Source organism: Poromitra crassiceps (genome assembly GCF_964638095.1).
Source record: "Poromitra crassiceps genome assembly, chromosome: 9".
Taxonomy (NCBI): domain Eukaryota; kingdom Metazoa; phylum Chordata; class Actinopteri; order Beryciformes; family Melamphaidae; genus Poromitra; species Poromitra crassiceps.
In genome coordinates, this window is record NC_139630.1 from 41712950 (window position 1) to 41732407 (window position 19458).

The window sequence follows — 19458 nt, forward strand, 5'->3', positions numbered from 1 at the left end:
TGGAGACCCCCTACCCAATGCCTAAACCCAACCAGTGGAGACCCCCTACCCAATGCCTAAACCCAACCAGTGCAGACCCCCTACCCAATGCCTAAACCTAACCAGTGCAGACCCCCTATCAAATGCCTAAACCCAACCAGTGCAGACCCCCTACCCAATGCCTAAACCCAACCAGTGCAGACCCCCTACCCAATGCCTAAACCCAACCAGTGCAGACCCCCTATCAAATGCCAAAACCTAACCAGTGGAGACCCCCTACCTATGCCTAAAGCTAACCAGTGGAGACCCCCTATCAAATGCCTAAACCTATCCAGTGGAGACCCCCTACCAAATGCCTAAACCTAACCAGTGGAGACCCCCTATCAAATGCCTAAACCTAACCAGTGGAGACCCCCTATCAAATGCCTAAACCTAACCAGTAGAGACCCCTACCCATGCCTAAACCTAACCAGTGGAGACCCAGACCCTGGCTCATGTCCACCTGCACATTGCTTGTTTAACAGTCCACCTGTAGGCATACATTATTTGCACACAAGGTGCAAGCAACAGTCGAGCAGCGATATACTGTAGGACTTCGTCGGAATGAGAATGTATTTGCAGAGGCAAACTCATTGTTGGCCCAATGAAACAATGTTTCCGGACATCCAATTGTGTTTAGAGTACCACATAAACCTTGTGGAACATGGTAAAGGCTCTGAGAGGATGTCATTATCTGACCTTGAGGTGAGTTTACCTACAAAGAACTACATTTTCACATTCATTGCCCAGCTCCGTGTGATCTGTCTAGAAACCATGGACGGGTCTAGGTCAGCCTGAATTTCCTGAAGTTAATCTTAGGTTTGGGTCAGGCACAGGCTATTCATGTTATTTGTGCTTTTGTGACATAAAGTTACTCCACAGGCTTAGTTTAGTTTGGAAATACACTTTTGGGGCTCAGGTTGAGCCAGGTCCAGCAGCTGTATGCAGAAGTCCGGCTCTGACAGCTGCAGAGCGGGCGAGCCGAGCTGCAGGGTGATCGTTCTATCGATGGCGGTAATGCACAGTGCAGGGGCCTTCTGGCTGCTGGGTGCCCACCAGGTGGAGAGGACTCTGAGGAGAGAGTGAAACAATGACCCAGATATTCACACCAAGCACAGACAATATCTGCGGCATGACAGAACAGAAGCTATATCACCGCTCTGTCATGCACCTTGCGCACTGGATGTAACGCGCCCTTGTGCGCAAACATAATATGCCCAAAGACGCACTGTTAAACAAGCACTGCAAACCTGGTTGGGGTGAGGCAGAGGTCAACTTATGCCTTGGGAGGCACAGCGGCGTGAAGGGGTTTAGATTTATGCATTGGGGAAGGGTCTCTTAGGGTTAGGCACGGGGGGGGGGGCTTAGGTTTACGCTTGGGACACATCAGAAACGTCTCCGTCACAGCGTGTCACGGAAGCGTCAAGCAGGAGCCTGGCCATTCACACCAGAAGCACTCTGTTTTTCATGACAGAGACGCTTCTGGTGTGTCACCGCCATTAGGCACTGGTAGCCACTTGGTTTGGGTTAGGGTTTGGATATGGTGAGGGGCTTAGGGTTAGGGTCTCCAGGTGAAAGGTTAGGGTTAGGGTCCCCAAGGGGTTTTCCCCAGAGCGGTTCTCGGTTAGGAAGCCCCTAGATATCCGTCAGAGACCCCGTGTGTCATGCCCTCATCCTCTGCCTCCTAGTTTCTCTCTCCCCCTCCCTCGGTGTTGTGATTGCGCTGCTGGGTCCCTCGGCGGAACATACTGGACCCCACACTCATTCGGGACTTCCATCGCCAGCACCCTGACAGAGCCAGGCGTGCGCCAGGTGGCGCCCGTAGAGGGGGGGGGGGTACTGTCATGCCCTCATCCTCTGCCTCTCCCCCTCCCTTTGTGTTGTGATTGCAGGATTGGAGCCAGGTGTGTGGGAGCTGGGTTCCAGCTACAGCAGCTGCCAGTCATCACTAATCAAGCAGCTTTATATAACCAGCCCAGACTCCCAAGACAGTGCCAGATTATGAACTCAGCTACACAGAGAGAAACGTCTGCTGTCCTAACTTCTGCTACCTGCTCCAATCCTCACCTGTCTGCCCTCTGCCTGCCTGGACTTCAGCCTGCCTGCCCTCTGCCTGCCTGGACTTCAGCCTGCCTGCCCTCTGCCTGCCTGGACTTCAGCCTGCCAGCCCTCTGCCTGCCTGGACTTCAGCCCACCAGCCCTCTGCCTGGGTATCTAGTCCAGCCGGACCAATCCAATAACATTGAATAAACAAACATTGACTTGCTATGTTTGTCTCTGTCTCTCTCTGCCATTGAGTCCAAAAAACCCACGCCTAACACCGTGGAGACCCTTCACCTCCGCACAGTCTCTAGTGACTAGGCCAGGCCTAGTCCATAGGTCCAGCGTCATACGTACACATACAGTACAACACAAAAGGCTGTTATTTACCCTTTGTCACCACCTGGTGAGTAAATATATATGTAAAATTGACAACCGGTCTGTGACTTTTTTTTCCATGTATCTACTGGTCCTTGGCACAAAAAAGGTTGGGAACCCCTGTTTTAGAGTACTCCTGGAAAGTAGCCTACATGAGAGTGCTCATGTTTTAGCTAAAATGTTTTATCTGTTCTCATTGTTTTGTTCTTACCTTTTCTGTCTGTAAATCTTTGTATACCGTATGTTCTTTGTAACAGGGCGCTCTTGCAAATGAGAGCTCGCTCTCAAGGGCCACCCACCCCTCTATAAATAAAGGTAAAATAAAGGTGCCTGGCAGAGCGGTGATATGGAGTCAGATCTGTTCTGTAACTCACAGGTTTGGGCAGCGGTTTCTGAAGGGTGAAGTTGTACTTGTAGAAGATCATGGCTACAAACATGTGAAGCTCCACTATGGCGTACCACCTGTTAATGACAAGCACAGTCAAACACATGAGAACTTGTGTCCATTCAACACTTTGCTTTGCTCCCCACACCATCTAGTATGGCTAGTTGAGGGGGTTCCAGGTGGTCCCCAGCAAATTGAAGAATAGAAGAATGACTATTCCGATGTATCCCCCAATACAGATAGTGATGGAATTCTGGACAAAATCATATCTGACAATGACAATATTCTCAGATTGTCTGAGAGACAAAATCGCATCAGATCAGTTTTGAAGTAGTATTGAGTAGTATTCTTATCGTGACAACACAAATTCCTGTCTCTCTCCACTTGCCTCATCCTTAGCTCAGCTAGAAATGTCTGCATTGGAGTGCGTTCAAAATAGAATGAATACGTTGACCCTGTATATGTATGTATATATATATATATATATATATAATGAATACGTCAACCCTATATCCGCGATGTTTATATTGGACATTTTTAATTTTTGCTAGCCAGCTGGAACCAGTATACTGGTGTTATGGTACAACACAGCAGACAGAATGAGACTGATCTGTTCTGGATAATGTTAATAATTCAAGCAAAAGCTCACATTGCCACTTAGTGGTTGACATATAGACCAATTCTGTTGCTAGGGAACAGTTTGGACTCAAGTTTATTTCCTGTTATTGTATTAGCAAACACTGCAACAGGAAGTAGGGGTAGCGCCAAATTAGAATGTTTATGTTGTCAAGTTGAAACAGAGAAAGAAACCTACGCTCATATGTCATTGTTGGTTAGTAAAATTCAAGAGCCTGAATGTTTCTCTGAGTTGTGTTGTTCTCACCTTCCTGGACATTGGTTCTTGCCTCCTCCAAACGCCACAAAACCCTCCAGGAAGACATTCTTGACCAAGTCTGCTTTCTCCCATCGCTCCTTTAGGAAGCAGAAACAAATTGGAAATGGGAGAATTGTTGGTAACACTTACAATAAGGGTCATTACTAAATTAAGGGATAACTAACCATTACTTAATGTGTCTAGGAGTCATAGGGCTAGGGTAAGTTAATGGTTAGGGTTACAGTTAATAAACATTAATGTGATAATCTCAAAGATTTTCATGTGAATAAATTGTTAAGTCACTATCTATCCAGTCGTGCTGGCCAGCCTCCCCTCCCTTCCGTGAGAGGAGTCTGCCGGCGCAGGTCTCCATTGTGAAATTGCGATGGGCGGCGCTTAGCGGCAGTGCCCTTGGAAAATAGTTTCCAACAATCCAATTTGCCATTTTCAGCGTGTAGCAACAAGCTAGCGTGTAGGTTTCTGCCGTTAGCTTGCTAGCTAGTTAGCGTTGTTGTTTTCACTGAGGCGGCAGGGCACTATTTACAGCGACACACAGAGAGGAGGGAGCGGAAGCCGCTCTGATTGACATTGTTGGCGCCAACGACAGAGCTTGTAATAACTAAGCGGGGAGCGGACATCCGGCAGCGACTGCAACAGTCGCTCCAATGGGAGAACAGCTGTAGAGCAGGGGAGGGCTTATACCAGTAGCCTATACATCATCACTGTGGCATAATCACTGTTGACATCCTTGGTGACATCATCATCATCAGCGGTGACATCATCTAACAATAGCAGCAGAAACAGCAGTACGTACTGGTTTGAACTCTTCTGGTTCTGGGAAGTACCGCGGGTCCCGATGGGCCCAGTAAGGAGACACCATCAGTAGATCTCCTGGAGGGATGATATAGTTCTGAAACGCACACACACACACACACACACACACACACACACACACACACACACACACACACACACACACACACAGCAATGTCTTAATCAAACATGTTGACTCAAAGGCAGACAAAGCTGACATCTTGGTATATGCTAGGCTAGAGCATAGGCACCCAAATTCTTTCCTATGAAGGGCCAAACATTTATCTGGATGGAGGGCCGTGGGCCAAAAATAAATGTTGATTTTATGTGAAATTACATGATGTTACAATATTATATTTTATCGACAATTTAAATCTAATTTTTATTTATTTATTATTTTATTTATTATTATTTTCATAATAATAAAAACACTACTCATTTATGTGAGAGCAACAACAACAACAATAACAATAACAACAATTACAAAAACAACAACATTCATGCTTCTTTTTGGGGGCAGAAATACATTTAAAGTGAAAGACACCAGAAAGTGCATACAACTCAAGGTGCGTAGCCAGGCACGTCATGCAAGCCAAAATTCTGTGGGGGCAACATTCAGCAGCAAAAAAAAAGGTTACGGCCGAAGATCTTTGGCTGTTTGAAGCCAGATTTAGTAGAATATCTAATTTTAAATTAACATTAGGATTATACTGTTGTGATGTCATTATTCAGTTTTAACCATCAATATTTTCTCCTTTTCTCATTAGGATAAATACTGTATATTTATTTAGAGATTCTTGTCAATTACTTGTGCTGTTATTAGCTTAGTCACTCACTTCTACACTGCTGCTACTTTTCTTGAAATATAGCTAAATCTTGCTTCACCCAAAATGTTATTGACATAAAAAGACTATCATCCACAAATGCTAATTTTTAGAGTACTGCATCATGTTCAAGAGTTCATGGTGACCTTGACCTTTGATCACCAAAATCTAATCAGTTCACACACACACACACACACACACACACACACACACACACACACACACACACACACACACCTGTATCTTGAGGGGGCGGAGCACCCTGCGTGTGATGGCACCTGGGGCTCGCAGGCGGATGGCCTCCAGGATGCACCATTTCACATACGGCATCTGCTGCAGGTCCTCCAGAGTCACCCGCACGCTGCACGGATCTGACACACACACACGCACACACACACACACACACACATGCGCACATGGCCGCACCAACACACACGCGCCCGCCCCCGCATGGCCACATGCCCCCCCCCCCCACACACACACACACACACACACACACACACACACACATTGTATTGTATCTAAGTATCTAAGTAGAGAGATGACAGAGAAACTAAATTATAACCAAACTAGAAGTGGACTTGGAGAGCGCAGCCCTCCACCAATGATATGCAAATGATATGCAAAGTGTGTGAGTCGGATCAGTACCATAACCGACCCACTCCAGCCCCCTTTCCTGATGATGCCCTCTCCCACCACCCAGGTACACCTAGCCACTCCCCCTACCCACCCCTTGATCCCCGACTCTCCACGACCTTCCTATCCCTAGCCCCCACCCTTCGCCCGACCCGGATCGGATCCACTTCCACTCCTATTTTTTTCCCCAGATTTGTCTCACATTTTCTCCCCAATTGTACTTGGCCAATTCTCCCTGCTGTCCCAGTCGTTGCTCTACCCCGTCTGCTGATCTGGGGAGAGTTGTAGACTAGCACATGCTCCTCTGATACATGTGCAGTCGCCAGTCGCTTCTTTTCACCTGACACTGAGTTTCACCAGCAGGATGTAGCGAGTGGGAGGATCACACTATTTCCCCAGTTTGGTGTGTCTGGGCCCTTAAGCTGCTCTGGTGGGAGCCTCAGTAAAATACCAAAATGTAATGTAAAGGTAATACTTGAATACCTTACCTTGGCCTTTGAGTGCCTCTGTGATTTCTTCCATTGCTTTATGATAGGTCCGGGGAGTGTCCAACATGAAGGCTATAGCCCAGAATGTGATCTGGAGGGAGGGAGGGAGGAAGGGAGAGAGAGAGAGAGCGAGAGGGAGGGAGGGAGAGGGAGAGAGAGAGAGAGAGAGAGAGAGATAACTTAATTCTGTTTTAGCTGGAGACATTTTACAATTGGGATGTTACGTATGTAGATAGCAAATATATTGTATAGGTGGGATCTTTTTATATTTGCAAATTCTGGAATGAAATTTAACTAAACTTCATAACTAAGATTTGAATAGTTCATAAAGTTAAGGTGTATATAAGAATAAATACACTTAAAAATGCCTGAGCGTATTCACTCACAGGGATGGCGTTGGCTAGCGAGGCCCATAGCATCAGTAATCCGTAGTTGGGCAGAAACGTATCTGTTATTGTGGTGATCAGGTGCTGCAGTAATGTCTGAAGACACAGACAAGTAATCAGCATACTATAACTAGGTTACCATATATCCTTTTTTTAAATCAAGTTTTTCCTCCTATTTTCTACCAATTGTACTTGGCCAATCCCCCCTGCTGTCCCGGTCGTTGCTCCACCCCCTCTGCCAATCTGGGGAGAGTTGTAGACTAGCACATGCTTCCTCCAATACATGTGCAGTTGCCAGCCATTTCTTGTCACCTGACAGCGAGAATTTTCACCCGCAGGATGTAGCGTGTGGGAGGATCACGCTATTCCCTCTGGTTCCCCTTCCCCCCAAACAGACGCCCCGACCATATTCTAGACTCTAGACGGTCGGGGCGTCTGTTTGGGGGGGAGGGGAACCGGCACTGGAACACCAAAATTTGAGGTGTTCCAGTGCCGGGGCCCTCATTAATGTTATTGGTTACACGGTACCTGTGTTTACCCTGTTTTGAGACACAAAATGGCTGCTGTGAAAACGTTATTATAGAGAATCATACTGTACATCGTGACAGCGAAATGTGTCGTGATTTCAAAAGTGACATCTATACAGGTGTAATCATTTGATTTGAATCGTTGGGTGTGAAGCCAGTCTTACTCTTTGACCGTTCTCAGAACTGTCCTCCTCTCCTCTGCTCACCATCGCCCTCAGCAGGGACAGCATCCAGTGCTTAGAACTGGACCACTCTCTGAATAACAACAAAACAACAAAACCATACTCTACATCACAACCATGAAAACAACAAAACAAAGCAATCTTACTCGCATTACAACCATGAAAACAACAACAAAACAAAACAACACACGCATACTCATACAACCATGACAACAACAAAACACAATCATACTCAAATTACAACCATGAAAACAACAAAACAGCACAACCATAATCACATTACATCCATGAAAACAACAACAAAACAAAGCAATCATACTCACATTACAACCATGAAAACAACAAAACAACACAATCATACTCATACAACCATGGAAACAATAACAAAACACAGAACCATACATTACAACCATGAAAACAACAAAATCATACTCGCATTACAACCATGAAAACAACAACAAAACTACACAACCATACTCACATTACAACCATGAAAACAACAACAAAACAACACAATCATACTCACATTACAACCATGAAAACAACAAAACCATACTAACATTACAACCATGAAAACAAGAAAACAACGCAATCATACTCACATTACAACCATGAAAACAACAAAACCATACTAACATTACAACCATGAAAACAAGAAAACAACGCAATCATACTCACATTACAACCATGAAAACAACAAAACAACACAATCATACATTACAACCATGAAATCAACAACAAAACACAGCTATACTCACATTACAATGAAAACAACAACGAAACAACAAAAGCATACTCACATTACAACCATGAAAACAACAACAACAACAACAACAAAAACACACAATCATACTCAGTTGGCAATGGCAATCATTTCTAATTCAGCCTTGGACTCAGCAGATCTGAATTTTGCAATGTTCCTGAGTTGGAAAAAGCAGGACTGCGTGAGCTGGCTGACATGGCTGTCAAGAGACATCGTTGTGTCAAAGATAACACCTAGATTTCGTTGCTTGTGTTGGACACAATCACCTAAAGAACCAATACACTGTTTGATGTGTGGCATATTGTTGTGAGGAGCTACTGTATAAGTGTTTCAGTCTTACCAGAATTTAACTGTAGGAAGTTGTCAGCCATCTTTTTTTTTATAACTTTCTTTATTGGAAGAATATTTTTACAAGTCATAGTACAAAGGTTAAAAAAAAGGAAGTCTTCCTTAAAAAAAAGTTTACATCCCCCAATTTCCCCATAGCCCCACCCCTTCCCAAGGATATCTTCACTAGGTCATGTTAATAACAACCATCATCTGCAGCCATCATAATATCATTCGAGACCTTAAGAGCTGTTTCTGTTTATAAGATAATGTCTACTGACACTAAGATAGAAAGTGTGAATATAAGATTTACCAACAAAGACAAAATAAAGTGATGAGGTTGTGGGTTGGAGGAGCCTGCAGTCACACCTGAGGAACACATCAGGCAGCTGGGAGCCGTACTCAAAGCCCTCGTCGTACACGGCAAAGTTTGCCTTAAACTGCTCCATGGTGAATGGGCTGCCTGGAGAGTTGTTCCTTCCCAACAGGTTACTCATCACTGCTGGGTACATCACTCCTCTGAGGGAGGGGGGGGGGAGGAGAGGAGAGGGAAGAAAGGAGAGGAGACAAGAGGAGAGGAGAGGGGAGGGGAGGAGAGGAGGAGACAAGAGGAGAGGAGGAGAAGAGAGGAAAGGAGGAGAGAGGAAAGGTTCAAGTTTATTTGCCATTTGCATTCAAATTTGGCATTAAAATGCATTGGAATTCTTGTACACAAGCCACACCTCCACATGGTACAGAAAAAAGAAGTACGGTACAAAAACAGAGAGCACACAACAAAACATTAAACAGGATAAGACATGGATGTACATTCAGCATGTCGGCACAGTGCATGGTTGTAAATGAATGAAAAGTATAAAAAATAATGATTTTTAAAAGGCATAATAAGAAGGGCCAGGAGAGGAGAGGAGAAAAGTAAAGTGAAAAATGATAAGGTATATTATGATGGATTGATGTCATGGAGGTTTATCATACATATTATGCAAATACTCATACAAAATATTACATATGAGGGATTTGTCTAAAAGAGAATATCTAAAAGACAAAATCACAACATTGCAAGTGCAGTCGAATATATACAATATATACAGGAATAGGAGCAGTGTTAAGTAGGCATTAAATATGAATTTACAGTCCAAGTTAAATAGGCATTACATTTTATGAATTTACAGTCCAAGCAGTGTGCGATGGAGTTACCAAGAGTAATCTAATGGAGTAGACAGTTCTGGTAGAAGTAGCAGCTATAGTACTAAAGTAACAAGGTTAGTCCAGCTGCCATTGCTGTAAAGTGACGTGTGATGGGGGGGTGTCATGTCAGTGTGTGTGTGTGTGTGTGTGTGTGTGTGTGTGTGTGTGTGTGTGTGTGTGTGTGTGTTATGTGTTTGGGTGTGTGTCTCACTTGACCAGCTCGCTGAGCCCCCCCTGGCCTGTAGGGGGCAGTAGCTCCAGATGGTGGTTGAACTCATCAGAGAGCTGACTGACGAGCCCCGCCAGGTTACCCGGGGTCAGACGAGCTTTGATCAAGCTGTTACAGGCTGAGTGGCACCTGTAGAAGCTCTCTTTACTGATGGAAGCTGCACACACACACACACACACACACACACACACATAATGCACATACGGACGCATACACACATGCATGGCACGTGCACACACACACACACACACACACACACACACACACACACACACTGAAGTATTCAACGTTGTCAATGTTTTTTGTCAAGTTTTTGTTTTCAGAATTTTTCTTCCCAATACAGCTCAACAGTCACGTGACTTTCTGTGACGTTTCCAGCCCCAGAAGTGACTTCCCCATTCATTTTCTCATTAGACATTTTGAAAAATCCTAAATAAAAACGGGGAAAAACAATTGAAAATTCGATTACCTTCGCCCCACCCCCGGTTGTTATTTTTTGTTTTTGCTCCAAGTGAAAGGAGGAATTTATTAAAGTACGACCCCTGGAAATGGCTGAAACGTCCAAAATATTGCACAATAAATTCAAAATGGCTGACTTCCTGTTCGGTTTAGGTCATGGCACCAAGACACTTTTTTGTCAGTCTGGACATGATACATGATGTGCCCTGCGAATTTTGTACCTTTAGGTGAAACGTACTGCGAGTGCGAGGGGCTACTCCACTTAATTTTTCTAGGGGGCGCGATCGTAGCGCGATCGAGCCATTTTGCCATCCCCATGCCCACGACCGATATCAGCTTCGCATTTTCGTCCATTCTGATGCATGTGCAAAGTTTTTGAACTTTCTGGGCATGTTAAGCCCCTCAAAAATTAACTAGAACGATACAAATAATAAAGAATAATAAAGAAAGAATAATAAAAATCCATACAAAAACAATAGGGCCTTCGCACCATTCAGTGCTCTGGCCCTAATAAAGAAAGAATAATAAAAATCCATACAAAAACATTAGGGCCCACCGGGCCCTAATTAGTTTGATTGGACTGATTGGATGTGAGTCAAGCTCCTCGCTACCTGAGGTTTTGGTTGACGAGAAGCACTCGTTAGTCATCACACCCTCACGCTCTAGAGTACCGTAGACTATTGCATGTCTTGTTTAAGGAGAAATTAAGAAATAAATATGCTTAAATTATTTGTTTTTTGTTTGATTACGTTGTAGTCTGGCTGTCAGTATTTCACTGTTTAAAAGTGAAGGGGAAAGAATATTTGGATTGGGAAGAAATTAAGAATTAAATATGCTTTTATAAAGTTATTTGTTTTGTTTGATTACATTTATTTAACTGAATATCAATAATTATAATGCAAATTCAATTCATTTTTGGAACAGGTTAGAATAGATGAATCGGGCAATATCATTATAGGACCTACTGTATACCTATACTATCTGTATAATACCTATATTTTCTCTGTAAAGACCAGATAGATGCCAGGTGGGGGGGGGGGGGGGGGAGGAGTGACTTGACATAACCTGCGACTTGAGTTGACTTGCTCAAGAAAAAAAATACTTGTGTACTTGCTTGCAAGCTTTTGCTCTATAAATTAGTTTGCTACCTATTACCAAATTAATATAATATAGAACCAAGCCTACAGTGCTGCCTCTGTCTAAGTAAATTGACCATTTAGTATGTCTAAGTAAACTCACTATGTCAGTAAACAGTGTAGTTACAGTGAGCCTACAATACCTAGTCAACTCTATAGGTAAACTGATGCTCTGTTAATGATTTATAAACCTGAGGGAGTTAGCGTCTGAGTAAATAATGTATAAAGGTGGGTTATTGGAGCATTGTGTACACAAATAACACACACACACACACACACACACACACACACACACACACACACACACACACACACACACAATACTTACCAATAAAACTTAAATTAATAGCCTGGGTGTTTGGGACCTGCATTTAATTATTTTTGCACAAAATGCTTGCTCAGCAAAGATTGGAAATAATATTTAAAAAAAAACACCATTTAATTTAATTGATTGATTGATTGATTGATTGATTGATTGATTGATTGATTGATTGATTGATTGATTGATTGATTGAATCCCACTGGTCACAATAGTGACCGTAAAAAAAACATTTCCAGTTATAAAAGGCTCTAAAAATGTCAATGCATTTCCATCAAATATTGAAATAATAGATCGATGAAATATGTGAACTATGTGCTGCAGTGTCACATGTTTAGTGTAAATTGTCACATGACCAGAGCTGTTTACTTCCTGTTTGCCAGGGGTGGTTTTAGGATTAGACCTTTGGGGGGGCTCAGCCCCCAATCAGAATATCCCGGACCGCAGACCCCCTAGGGGTCAAACTTCGCTGTTTCATAAACTTTTGTTAACCACAGACCTTATTTCATGCATTTAACTGAAATTCGCATACAAAAATCCCATTGCCACTTGTCTGGCAGGTTTCTCATGAGAAGAGAAGAGGACAAGTGGCGCATCATCTCCAGAGTCTCCACCCTAGGAATTGTGCGCGCATAGCTAAATTTGGACAATCAGCTTTCACCCTTAAAGCCAATTGATTATTACCGATAATCAACCCACTTTGTATCATTAATCATCTCTGTAATATAAGCACATGCGCAGTGTTTACCTTCTCTCTCTGTTTTGCTCACAGAGATCTCCCATTTCCTGGCAAAGCGCTCCGTTGTGACGCGTTTTACGTCACAACGCATCACAAGGGAGCTGAAGAAGTTCTGCTCGAGAGGCAGAATCTGCTCCGAGGACGGCTGTTATTGTTTCGGCCCCAGCCCTCAGCAAATTCTGTCCCTCGGGTAGCGAGGACATTTTTTTGTGGCCCTCTCTATCATCAAAGTTGCCCATCCCGGCTTTAACTCATTCCCCACCAGAGTTTCAAAGGAAAAGTCGCTAGCCACTGCCAGGGTTTGTGAGCATTTTCAGTGATTTTCCACGACCCACAGAATATTTTCTTCTATGATTATGTAAACACCGAATATCCCAAAAGACAGAACAAAGCCTCTACTTTCATGAGGAAAAAAAGTTTGTTTTTGCCCTCTTCCGTTCTTTAGTTATCGCCACTTGAATGTTAATAAACTCCCAAGTGTCCAGCTCTGACCTGTGTGGTAACAAGGCTCCTGGACGGCCTGCTCAAAATCCACATCTTTGGACAGGAAGAAGGTTCTGAAGTCTTCCTGAAGACTGACGAAGGTTAGCCGCTTCCCTGCCGCCACCACTGTGAACACCGGGCCATACTGCAACACAGAGACAGCACTGAAACACTATGAACACCGGACCATACTGCAACACAGAGACAGCACTGAAACACTATGAACACTGGGCCATACTGCAAAACAGCCAGAGACGGCACTGAAACACTGTGAACACCGGGCCATACTGCAACACAGAGACAGAGACAGCACTGAAACACCGTGAACACCACACTGTACTGCAACACAGACAGAGACAGCACTGAAACACCGTGAACACCACGCTGTACTGCAACACAGACAGAAACAGCACTGAAACACCATGAACACCACACTGTACTGCAACACAGACAGAGACAGCACTGAAACACCGTGAACACCACGCTGTACTGCAACACAGACAGAGACAGCACTGAAACACCATGAACACCACGCTCTACTGCAACACAGACAGAGACAGCACTGAAACACCATGAACACCACGCTCTACTGCAACACAGACAGAGACAGCACTGAAACACCGTGAACACCACGCTGTACTGCAACACAGACAGAGAGAGCACTGAAACACCATGAACACCACACTGTACTGCAACACAGACAGAGACAGCACTGAAACACCGTGAACACCACGCTGTACTGCAACACAGACAGAGAGAGCACTGAAACACTGTGAACACCACGCTGTACTGCAACACAGACAGAGACAGCACTGAAACACCGTGAACACCACGCTCTACTGCAACACAGACAGAGACAGCACTGAAACACCGTGAACACCACGCTCTACTGCAACACAGACAGAGACAGCACTGAAACACCATGAACACCGGGCCGTACTACAACACAGACAGAGACAGCACTGAAACACCATGAACACCGGGCCGTACTACAACACAGACTGAAACAGCACTGAAACACCATGAACACCGGGCCGTACTACAACACAGACTGAAACAGCACTGAAACACCATGAACACCGGGCCGTACTACAACACAGAGACAGTACTGAAACACCATGAACACCACGCTGTACTACAACACAGAGACAGTACTGAAACACCGTGAAACAGATTAATCGACAATGAAAATTATCGTTAGTCGCAGCCCTAGTTAACTTCTTGTTAACATGTTACTGTGCAGGTTAAGCAGTTAATAGAATAATGATTATTTGCTGGGGGCCCCCTGGACCCTCCTCGGGGGGACCCCTGGTGGTCCCCGGACCACACGTTGCGAACTACTGACCTAGATAACTCAGTATGGCTCCATGATATTTGTTTTCAGTTTGTAGCCGTTTGGTTTCAGCAGGCTATCAGCTACCTATCACCCCTTGTTTCCCCCCATGGACTTCAATCTAATGTTACTCTGACAGAAAACCTGATGTCCTTTGGCTCCGCCCAGTGACGTCTAACTCAACCAATGAGATTATTTGTACCTCCAGCAAAGCTCTGACTCTGAGAAATGTTTGTAGAAATCAAACTCCAATCTCTTTAATGGTGTGAATCTGAGTCCAGAGGGTTCATTCATAGTTAATGAGGTGAACTTGACTCCTGATTACGCCATGTTAGGAGAGCGAGAGAGAAAGAGGATAGCCTAGCCTATACATGTATATAGCATGTAGGCAATACGTAAATTGTTCACCATAGGTAAGTAAAAGCAAGACACGAAACAATATTATAATAAAAAGTGACGACTGCTAATCTCCACCTCCAAAACTGAGCAAAGTAAATCAGTAATAGGGGTGGGAATCACAAGTTTCATCACAATACAATATTATATTGATTCTTTGGTCAACGATACGATATTTGCTGATATCACAAAGTCTGCCACGATACGATTTCCAATTCAGAGGCCTGCGATCGATATGAGAAGATATCATAATGCCCATTTAAAACAATCAGTTACATTTATATCAACTCACAAAAAGAAACTAAAATATGATTTGATAATTTTATTTCTGAGATTTCTGAGCTCTTCCAGACATTTAAACGAAAAACAATATATTATTTTTAATAAAAATTAAAGTAGACCTCACTATAAAGTGCCACATTGCATGTTTAAATGCATTTTTTTTGTTAACTTATTATGTACGATACAGTACATGATACGATATCGATGGTGTATCCCCCCCAGTGATGTATCCCCCCCAGTCCTTAAGTAGCCTAAATGATAGGCTGATAATAATGGTTACAAGAAATCTACCTAGCATTGCTAACTACTGAGAATTAATTTACATGTCCATGTTTATTAACAGCTACAATAAGACAGAACTAAAATATTTTTGTAACACTTTAGATTAGGGAACACATATTCTATAACTATGGGTTTTCCTCAATAGTTTAATAATTTCTCTCTTTAATATGTGATTCTAGCACTTTATAAACCCCATACTGAGCAAAGCATAGTGAAAGCCCAATTCATGTGACAGCTTCCTTATGGAGGCAAAACATAGGCCTAATTTATGGGCTATACTTGTAGAATGCAATAGTGCAGAATAAGGTGCTAATACGTGGTTTGTAATGACTAATAATGAACCAAAACACTACTAATATGGATGTTAATAAGGAACTTATTACTAGTTCATATGTTTCCTAATCTAAAGTGTCATTTATTTATTCATTCATTCATTTAAAAGAAAAGCAAACAACTAACATTGAGAATGACATAAAAAAGTGAGAGGAACACCTGTACTGAAATTAATCCAGTTGTGGCTCATAAACAGCATCTCATCATAGTGCCAAGCTACCTAAACAAGCCACCCATGGGTGCCAAACAAACATGTCTGTGCACCTTAGGGGCCACATTAGAGCTCACAATCCCTTCACTAGAATATGTGCAAACTGGACCCAGTTGGGTTTAGACTAAACACCTGCCATACACCTTCATTAGGTAATAGTAGCTAATAAACAAGGCTATCAGGCTATGTCCAATATGATAGGATATATGGGGCAATCAATGTCCAAAAGTAAAATCACTTACCTTATCTCGAGCTTGAGAAATAAATATCAGGGGAGCTTTCCCAAACTCGAAGGCAGCGCCAAACCAAGGTATCCATCCTCTTATGCACGGTGGAGAGTTGGGCTGATTTGCACCAAACAGAAGATGTGTCGAAATCAGCACAACAATGAGGACCAGTGTGAGAGTGAGCAGGTCCATGTCACCCCCAGTCACCCTACACTCTGCAGTCGAGTGACAGGCAACAGGACGGCCGGGGACACTGTCCAGCAGGCGGAGCCTGGAAGTTGGTTTCAAAGAAGTGCTGATTTGTTGCTGCCTTCAGGGCACACAGGGAAACTGCAGATATGGTGTTCAAATGTTCTAAAACAATCAAAAGAATAATAATAACTAGAAAATAGCTTGAGCCTCACACGCTCATTCATTTCTAGGGAGACTCTGGAGATTATGCGCCATGGGCGCCCTTTTTTTTGGTGTGACCAAACTCATGCCAAAATTCTACACTGCACTCTGTCAGGTCACCGGCAATGTACCCCACAAGTTTGAAGTGGATTGGATGAACCATGTTAGGATTCGAATTGCATGAAATTCGACACTGCACTTTCTTGGGTCCCAGCAGCGCCCCCGCAAGTTTGAAGTCGATCAGAAGAACGGTTCTCGAGATAAACCATTTTTGTGTTGCCAGTATGTGGCGTGATGACTATGTGCATGTCTGAAATTCTACACTGCACTCCATTGGGTTCCCGGCAGCGCACTCCACAAGTTTGAAGTCGATCGGATGAACAGTTCTCGAGATAAACTGCTTTTTGTGGAACTTTGAGTTGCCCGGCACGAACTGGTTCAAATTCCTGCAAATCAGAAATTATGTTCGATCCAAGATTCACACCTTTGAAGGCTCCCAAATTAACATGCTTTTTTCAATGTATTACTGAGCCCTCCTCACTCCAAGCATCTTATCTCCAGATGTGTGTGTGTTTGACAACTGCACCACAGCCTGTACAGAGGATTAGAGAAGCAGTGGCAGGGGGAACTTGGTATTGGTTTATCTGACATTATATGGGAAAGGAGTCTGTCTGTGGTACAACTCTGCTCAGTTACTAGCAGGCACTAGCTGATCCAATTTAAAGTCGCTCACCGTCCTCACTATTCCAAGCATAAATTACACAAGATCATCCCCTCTGTTTCACCATTGTGTGTCAGGTGTCAGAGGGTCCACTGTATCATGCCGTCTGGTTCTGCCCTTCATTGATGGGATTCTGGGCCAAAATATTTGACTGGTACTCTAAGGCCTACAAAATAACCCTTCAGCCGGAGGCAGAACTTGCCATCTTCGGCTGCTCTAAGTCCTCTCTGAACTTCCCTACAGCTGTGCAACAGTCTCTGAGGCAGCAGTTCAATTCCCGCCTGGGAGGCTGTGGGCGCTGGGGGTGTGTCCCCCCCATGTCCTCAGTGCCCATGGACCAGGTGGGCTATCTCATCAAAAGGGCCTTTCTGTGTGGAGTTTGCATGTTCTCCCCGTGCTCCCCTGGGGTTCCTCCATACAACATCGGTATGGACCCCTACTAAAAACATGCAGAAGATCATCATCTGATCAGTGATTGGTCCCCGGGCGCTGTACACAAGAAAGCTGGAACCTTCACAACTACGGCGTAGCTACAGGTGTGCCTGGGGGAAAAATAAAGTTTTTTGTTTGTTTGTCTGCAAAACACATCAGCTGTCATGCACAGCCTGTCATGCGTAAGTGTCCGACTGTCCGCTGACCTATGACTCTGTGCATCATGGGAAACTAGCTAAGCTGTCTAGTAAAGTAAACAAATGCAGCGCCAAATCAAGAAGACATGAAACAGAGCTCGCATTTAAGCTTTTTCGACAAAGGCAAGAAACGTCGCATTGACGAGGAAGAAGATGACTCCCCCTCAACAAGTGCGGCTTGTAGTGCACCCGTTCCCGCACCTGTATTGGTGGTGGACAGTGGAGAGACAGATGATGATGATGTAGTTGAAATAATGACGTTAACAGCGGGGGACGCAGCAGCAGAGCCAGAGGATACTAATGCTACAGATCTCTCTGCAGTAGACGAACCTGCATGCCAACCAAACTTGCGTTCTTTCCCGACTAGAACACTCTTTGGAAAAAGTAGGTGTTTTTCAGCTAAATGGTACAACAGATACAGTTGGCTAGAGTACAGCATTAAAGTTGATGCTGTATTTTGCCAGCCTTGCCGCCATTTCAGCACAGTCCTATCTTAATATTCCTCTAAATCTGGCTTGAAAAGGCCCAAATGTTTTTTTGGTGGCGGCTTGTCGGCCGCCACCAAATGGTTCATCCCCTGGCGCACCCTGTGTTTCTGTGGCACTCCCAATGTGCCAAGTCTGGCAACGCCAGTGCTTCACAAGTGCATACATTTTAGGTGTCAAATCCCAAGCTTGAAAGATTGGATTGAAGGATTTCTCAGTGTAATTTTCATAATTTGCAAAGTCATCCTGTGGGCCGGATTGGACCCTTTGGTGGGCCGGTTCTGGCCCCCGGGCCATATGTTTGACACCCCTGTCATAGACCTTGGTTAGCTGGCTCAGCCTGGCTGGGGGCGTGGTCAGGGTGGGGTAAATCCCATTCTATCCATTCAGCAAAGTTAGAATTTAGCTGCTAGCCCAGCCCAGACAGACACGATCAGGGATTTAACCCCCACAGTAAACGCACATCTGAACAGACGTCTTGTGTTCTGCTCTAGAATCCCCAACCCTGTAGTGTAGAGCCGCAGCACCATCCTTTGGTGAGTGGTTTTACCCCACTCGCGCGCCAGCCGTATAACATTTTGTGGGTGTTCCCACACATGCCGACTCTCTCTATATTGTGCATACAACTTCCGGTCTCGTATTCACGGTAAACACAAGCCCAATTGACGCAGCAATTCTTTCAGACACACATACGGGTATTTGGCTGGTTTAGGGGCAGGGTGTCAATATGTGGGTGAGGAAGTCCCGGCTTTCAACATTGAGAATGCTCGAAAATGCTTGAATTGTCATCTTTTTCGGTCATAGAGCAAAACTTTGTTGAAGTGGTGTAGGGCAGGGCCTATACAACAAACACCATCTTATGAAAAATAGTCAAAAATAGTCATTTTTTCGAGTTCCCTAACCAAAAAGTGCTATACGAGGAATCAGCGTGACGTCACAACGACAACAAACCCAACTTCTGGGGACTCTGCGGTG

The 19458-nt window shown here is 44.2% G+C and overlaps 1 protein-coding gene across 1 annotated transcript; it reads right to left on the reverse strand.

The window, feature by feature from the left end:
• Window positions 1-1020: 1020 nt before the first annotated feature.
• cyp39a1 (cytochrome P450, family 39, subfamily A, polypeptide 1) lies at window positions 1021-16447 on the reverse strand (the record flags this gene model as incomplete). The annotated part of the gene is made up of 12 exons (XM_083642629.1): window positions 1021-1089; window positions 2811-2898; window positions 3705-3793; window positions 4510-4605; window positions 5570-5703; window positions 6457-6547; window positions 6843-6938; window positions 7534-7624; window positions 9011-9160; window positions 10038-10212; window positions 13201-13336; window positions 16271-16447. 12 exons carry the CDS (start codon window positions 16445-16447, stop codon window positions 1021-1023), a joined length of 1392 nt encoding a protein of 463 aa, XP_083498755.1.
• Between the last annotated feature and the right edge of the window lie 3011 nt (window positions 16448-19458).